General features: G+C 40.2%; 1 protein-coding gene across 6 annotated transcripts in view; it reads left to right on the forward strand.

The window, feature by feature from the left end:
• The window catches only part of cald1a (caldesmon 1a), a 52,622-nt gene extending 50,609 nt beyond the window's left edge, over window positions 1-2,013 (forward strand). For all 6 annotated transcript variants that reach the window (XR_011178659.1, XM_069156862.1, XM_069156859.1 and 3 more), the window contains one exon: window positions 342-2,013. Coding sequence is in view for 5 of the 6 variants with exons in the window: in XM_069156862.1 (XP_069012963.1) it covers window positions 342-355 (14 nt within the window). In the remaining variant the exon portion in view is untranslated. The remainder of the gene's footprint in view (window positions 1-341) is intronic.
• The last annotated feature ends 4,994 nt before the right edge of the window (window positions 2,014-7,007 follow it).

The raw sequence follows: 7,007 nt of genomic DNA on the forward strand, positions 1-7,007 counted from the left end.
GGAAGCTAAAACAGTCAAAGAAAGGACAAAGACTATTTTCATTTTGCACAACCAGGAGTCTCTTCTACCGAGCGGGGAGCTACACTTGGAGTTAAAACAATGTGCACAGAAGTTCAACATCTAAATAACCGAAAAGAGCTGAGGGTCTTCAGAGGTTTTTTTTGGAGCCAGCATCAAGCTGCCTTTAAATTGCCTTTTGACTACATGACTTCAACATTTGACTGTGGTGTTTGCTGCCCGGCTTGACTCTCTATGTCAGAAGATCAGACTCATGAACCCTCACCTGTCTGCACGCTTGTAGTAAAGCAACTGATGGACGCCTTTTTTATGTCTTTCACCAGGTATGGGACACTAATGTCTTGAAGGAGCCACTGAAGCTGGGGACCACGACAATCCAAGACTCTTCCGTTGACTTTTTGTTAAAAACCAAATAATGACCACACTCCCAAGAGGGGACCCCAAGAACGCGACGGGACAGGAGAGACGCTGTCTGACCACTGTACCGAAACAGCAACAGCATACTTTTGAAGGGGTTGCTACGTATAGTGCCTTTGCACAATGATTTTTGCTTTCTACAAAAAAAAAACTAAAAAAAAAAAAAAAATGCTGTGAATTTGGACATTTGTAATTACTAATTACTTTTTAAAATCCTGCCAGGAAGACAAAACTAATTAAATTGAGATATATCTTTTGTACTCATGCCTGAGACAGAGTAGATGAGTTAAAAGTTTCCACATTCCAAAGAGATGAGTGAAATCAGTTCTCTCCCTCGTACAGATTATTTTCCATCTCTCTTTTTTTATTTATATTTAAAGCAAAAGCTTCACACATTGCTATTTTATTCAACATTCACCTGTTCAGGATAGAATTATAAGCACTTCTAGAATTTAGCTGATTTCACTTTTATTATGTCTTACCAATAGTGCAGCAATGGTCTGAGTAATATATGTTAGCACATGTGATGTTTTGAATATGACCTATCATACTGTATCATATATAACATCTGTATACTCGTAACAAAAGGTATTTTTGCTTTGTTTTGTATCCAAGAACACCAACAGGCAGTTAATTTTGAAGGTGACAGGAGTGTTGACTATTCAGAAGGCCATTATGACTTTTATTATCCTTTATGTCATTTTTTTTTATTTATGTTTTAATGTGTTTTGTTTCGAGCTGTTCTTTCTCGCTTTTGTACCTGTTCGATCACTTTAAAATCTTCAGACATTCCTCCTAAAAGCAGGTGCACATGGTGCCATCGCTGCCTAAAAGCTGTGGGTTTTATCATGTAGGATTTGGGCAAATGAACTATCTTTTTTTAATCTACCTTTAACTTTTTTTTGTATTGCCTCTATGCACACTCTTATGCTCAGCAATACTTTTCTAATTGAGGGCATACAAAGTAAAAATCGGGGTGCTTAAGCATATAGCAAGATAGTAGTACAAGGATATTTACCACTATGTAAATCTTCTGGCCTTATGATTGCAACAACAACATTTACGACAGCTGAGGTACAATACATGCAAACCTCATAGCAACTCTGTGATTTTGAGACTTGTGATTTTCATGTTTATTTTTCTCTGATATGTTCTTAAGTAGCACATTCCCTTTTGTTGTTTTGGAGCTTTGATGATATGAACAATTTGTCAGGGCATTAAATTGAACAAAGTTACTGCTCCAGTCTGACAATCACATTCCACGGCTCCTGAAAAGAGCAGGGGAGCTCGACCAAAATATTTTTAAGCGCGATTTAATGTGACATTTATGGGGGTTTTTTTTTTTTAATACAGTGGTGATATCCATGTGTCCATTTTATGTTTTCTTAAAATTCTTTTATTTCCATGTTTAACCAGACACTTGTTGTTGTTGTGTAGTGCTAAGCCTATGCAAAACACACTATCTGTACTCTGTCTCCCCATGTCATACTGTACAAGTGGGCAGTTTCCAAGAGGATGAATGTTTTCAACATTGTACCCTTGACTCAACAACAGCAATAAAGACATTGAGGTATTCCACATCGTTATATTTCCTTGTCCAACTCCAACACTACACTGTGGTTCTACAATGGCTTTATGTAGCACATTATGATGAGCCGCAGAGGTCTTAAGCGGCAGCTTAAAGGTTTTATACCGATGCAAAAAATGTGTCTGAGCAACCCAAGTAACACCAAGGCTTTCGTCATGAAAACTACAAATATCCAGGCTATGTTTAAATCGTTCTTATCATTTTTATGATAGTTTTGGAAAATAATTAGTCTTGTTGATTTACAACATAAAATCCGAGCGGCGAGTCTCCCGAGAGGCATCATGGGTTGTGTACAGTGAACTTGGCTCAAATTGATCGCAGCTGAAAAATGGAGAGGTTTCTGATATTGTCAGGAGGGACGACCACAAACAAGTGCCTGTGCCACGACCACTAACTGCGTTTTGTTTCACCTGCAGACATTTTTCTCTGGAGGGCCTCCATAAACCAAGTTCACCCTTAACGGCTGCAGCACTCGGGTTAAAGCTCCACTGCCACTCTATACACGTGATGTGAGTGCTGGACATGAATATGCTGAGGATGGTCTGAGCTCAAGTTGAGAAGAGAGACTGAGCAGGAGTTTTGCCATGAACCACAGCAACAGACACGTTGTGCTGCTCTGACAGATGTGACATCCATCATTAAGTAGGTTCCTCCCTCCTTTCCACTGGTGTGTTTGCGGTGGGTTGGGGAGGTTAAATACCACAACTAACTAGGTTGACAAAGTAAACTACTGCGGACCTGTCGGCTTAAACTACAGTAATGCTTCATCTGTTGTGTTGATAATGACACACTGAGCAGACTGCCGGGCCCGCTAGTATTATGGTTTGTGTATTTAATTTGAAAATTGAACAACTCCTGAGCTACTGCAGAGAAAAAGTCCTCGTGCCCCCCCATGATGACGATGAGCACTTGAAGGCAGCATTTCTCTCCGTGTAGAACTCGTCTTTCTTCCTCCAACAATAGAACGGACTGTCTTCACCAATTACAGAAGAGACGTGGTCACATGACTTACTATTATGTGTAGATTTTGGTTGGGGGAGGATGCTTGAACTTGGCTTTGTCTGGATGTGGAAGAATAAAGCCAGTACTTGCTGATAGCCTCATCTCTTCTTCAGAGGATATATAGGAGGTATGACCATGACCTCAGGGTGCACGACAGCAAAAAAAAAAAAAACTCAATGACATTGGCTTTTGTTTGGAAAGTGCACTGAAGATTGGCAGTTTTTGATGAAAATGTTTTTGTTGTTTTATTTGACAACCCCTCAACATGATCAAATTACTATCTGTTCCTCAAGCAGTCAGAAATGCTTATTTAAACTGGCTCAGACATTGGATAAGTAGACTCGTAAAGACTTTATGATGGCCTTTTTTTTTATGCGTTCTGATCTGAGCAGTTCATATGCTGGTGCAGAGGGTGCTAAGCTCACCCCTGAGACTGTCGTGTTGGTAGCATGCTTTGGGCTTTTACTTAATGCTGCCTAATGCCGAAACCAGCACCCGCAACATTCCTGCCACTGTCAGACTGTGTGTTGTTCCACAGTTTCAGCCAGACAGGGACTGACCGCATTCATTAAAGCAAATACACATTAAATACCCCAGCCGTGACAGCTCTCATACGCTGTGGGTTTCTTTCTGGCTTTTCCAGGCACTAGTTTTCTTCACCCAGATGGTATTCTTTTTTTTTCTTTCTGCTTTTCTATCTGTCTCAGTCACTTGCTCTTCCTCACATTCGCCTTGTGACGTCAGCGGCTCAGTCTGATGACACAACTAACAACCGCACAGGGCCTCCGCAGGCACCACAGTGTTTGAATTTGATTCAGATTTGTAACAGAATTTAAACATGAGGCATGAATTTGGGGGCAGAAACCGTGTACAGAGAAGGTGTAAATATGGCACATAGAGACTGAAAAGTGCAGCTGGCCCTGTGAACACAACTTGGAAAGAAAGACCAGGACCGCGGCCAGGCAGGAGGAGTGAAGGGGGGACCTGGGGATGTGGAGCCGATTGTATTGTATCATCCATTCAACGTGTATATCAAAAATAAATCTGTTATTACCAAAAACCTGGAATGAACTTGTTTGAGGAATATGTTTAAAAAGCAAGACAAACTCCTGAGAGGTGTTTTTGTTGCAAAAAAAATTTCTCCGAACCGGCAGCTGACCGCAATGCAATGACAAAAATAGCCTGTCTGAATGTGGGTCCCAGCTCATTGATTTACTGAGTAGGGCAAGGTGAGCCAAAACCCATTGTCTGGCGGAGCTGCACCACACCTGCTCAAAAGCTCGCTCTATTATTCTTAAAAATAGATCCATACTCTCCTGTTCAGCCCTACTGACACTGGGTTTTATGATCTGGTAATTTATAAGCCTGTGGAGAAAAAGAAAAACAAGGTTGGTCCAAGGAACTCTTGTATACAATTGATTAATATATAAGGATATATATAGGATAACTTAAGGATACTACAACTTTTTTTAATCCATTCCTTTAACAATGACCTTGACCCCAAAAATGCTCATGTTAGTGTGATAGAGATCAGATCAGTTGTAAGAAGACCTTAAAAAAAAAAAAAATCTCTTGATTTTAAGAATCTGTTTCTAATATTAAAGGAGTACTCCTGTGATATAGAGTTTCATTTTGACAAGCTTTGAGGACATCTGAGAAAATAATCCCCTTATTTGTGTTCTTTCGTTACAGACTAAATGAAAAACAGTGGGGATAGCTAGCCTCTTTTGCTCCCTAATAAGCACACTTTATCTAATTTGTTCAATAAATACCAAAAACCAGCGTGTAAAAATGACAAGTTGTGGTTTTATATTGGGTTATGTGAGGAAATATTCTTGGCCTTACCCCCAGACACCGGACCTAGCGATATTGATATTTTCATCCAACTCTTCAGCAAGAAAGAGAATAAGTGTATTTCCAGAGAAACTGTTTCTTCAAGGAAGGGATGATGAAAACTGAAGAAGCACAGCCCAAAATGTCTCGAGTTTTGGTCCCTGAATCAAGCTTCGAAACCCTGCGTCCCCCCCCCCCCCCCGGTTGTGTTTAGACTCTTCCTGCCTGGTAAACGCTCACACAAACTCCAAGCAGGCCAGTCACAATTATTACATAATCACGTGATCGTGATTATTTGAGCTGACCGCGATGATTTTGTGTGATGAAATAGTTTCCATTCATCCGTACAAAAAACAGCTGGATAAAACGAATAGAAATGTCATATTTCCATCGCTGTTTCCACGTCAGTTTCCATAATTTGAGGTTTGACTGGTACTCTTTTAATGACGTCTCCCTGAACCCCTTTTAGTCTGCTGTGGTTTCGCAGCGCATGAGTAGAGAATTAGCGCCACCAACTGTTTATCTCAAGTTGCTTAACTATATAATCTTTATAATTTATATTACAAAGGTCTCTTCTTCTCGATAAGGTGAATGCTTATCAGTAAACTATGATTATGCGTGAAATTAACAAGAAGGAAATTAAATCATTAATCACAGCTATTTGTGACAGTTAATTGTCAACTTAAATTTAATGATTGCGAGACCCCGAACACAAAGCTACAACTTTGTAACAGTCTTTCTGTTAAGTCTGACTTAACCCTGATGACATCACTATGACATCACTATGACATCATCAGGGTTATTTTTTTTCTCAGACTTTAGAAGTTTCCTTAAGAGCCACAGAGTACAATATACAACTCTATTCCCTGGTCTGGGTGTTACTCCTCCCGGCAAGTTAATTGATTTCCAAGTGAAAAAAAAAGAAAAAAAAAAAAGGACACTGTCCCTTTAACAAACCTCATTTTTGAGACTGCATTCAAATCAAATGAAACTGCTTCAGAAAAAAAAAGTTATGTGTTTAGCATGAACATCAGACTAAATTACACTTGTTATGATGGACATTTCTTGCAGCGCATTGCTTCGAAGCCTCTCGAGAACCTGGAGAATTGTTTACGAGTGTACATATCAAAGCGAATACGCTATGCGTGGCTCCAGATACACCAGTGCGTCGGCTGAGAAACTCGTGCAGCCGTGGTCGTTTCAGTGCTGTTCAGACTCTCGTCGGCTGCCTGCAGCCTTGATCAGCGCCAAGAGGAAATGGCTGAGGATTAGGCCTGGAGCTGTTTAAAGCCCTGGGCCTCTGCCTGCAGTGCCCGTGGTGGAATCATTTCAGATTCTACAATTGCTCCAATCTCAAAGCATGTAGCCCAGTTTTTTTTTAGTTTTTTTTTTTTAAGGTTTTGGTTTAGTCCTTTGCACAAATGATGAAAGTATTGAAAGGAGAAGAAAAGAATAGAGATACAAACCATCTGTCCGAGGGGAAGAAATCTCAAGGGCTTGTAATAAAAAAAAAACATTACAGTCAATAAGATAAAGATGGGAATATGAAGAAAACAAACCGTCTCGGCAAGAAAAACATTAAAAGCATGATAAATAAATATGAATAGTCAGATTGAGCCCAAGAGAATTGAGTCTGGTTAAGTGTGTGTGTCTGAGCTGCCATTTCAGTAGCTGCATTACCTCAAAATAAGGAGACTGATTAAGCTGCATTGTGTTCTGCGTGTTGCGTCGGATTGGTGATTATTATTATTTTTTTTTTTTTACTGTATTGCCGCTTTCCTCTGCGAAGCAGTTAACCGTGATCCAACATGTCTGATGAAGAAGCAGTCGAGGGGATGCAGTGAGACGTTTCACTGCAGCTTTGAAGCATTGTGGTAAACACAGAAACTGAGCTGGTTTTGACTGATCGCTTCTTTTCTTCTTCTCAGGGAGGAAGATTTTGAGAGCATTTAAATGCAAAATGTCACTCCCGGCATTCACTGCTCGATGTAGCTGACCTTATTGTGTCGTTCAGAGGTAGAAACAGAGCAAGAGGAAGGTAAACGCTTCTGCAACGGCGTCGCGTGCGCGTCGTCTCGTTTCAGGTGTGTCTGCTGCTGTCGGTGAATTAAAAAAAATAATAAAAAAAAAGACACGACAAGCTTTCTAA

Source organism: Embiotoca jacksoni, unplaced genomic scaffold, assembly GCF_022577435.1.
Source record: "Embiotoca jacksoni isolate LCO1_2020_lvr unplaced genomic scaffold, fEmbJac1.0.p SCAF_21, whole genome shotgun sequence".
In the NCBI taxonomy this organism is placed as follows: Eukaryota; Metazoa; Chordata; class Actinopteri; family Embiotocidae; genus Embiotoca; species Embiotoca jacksoni.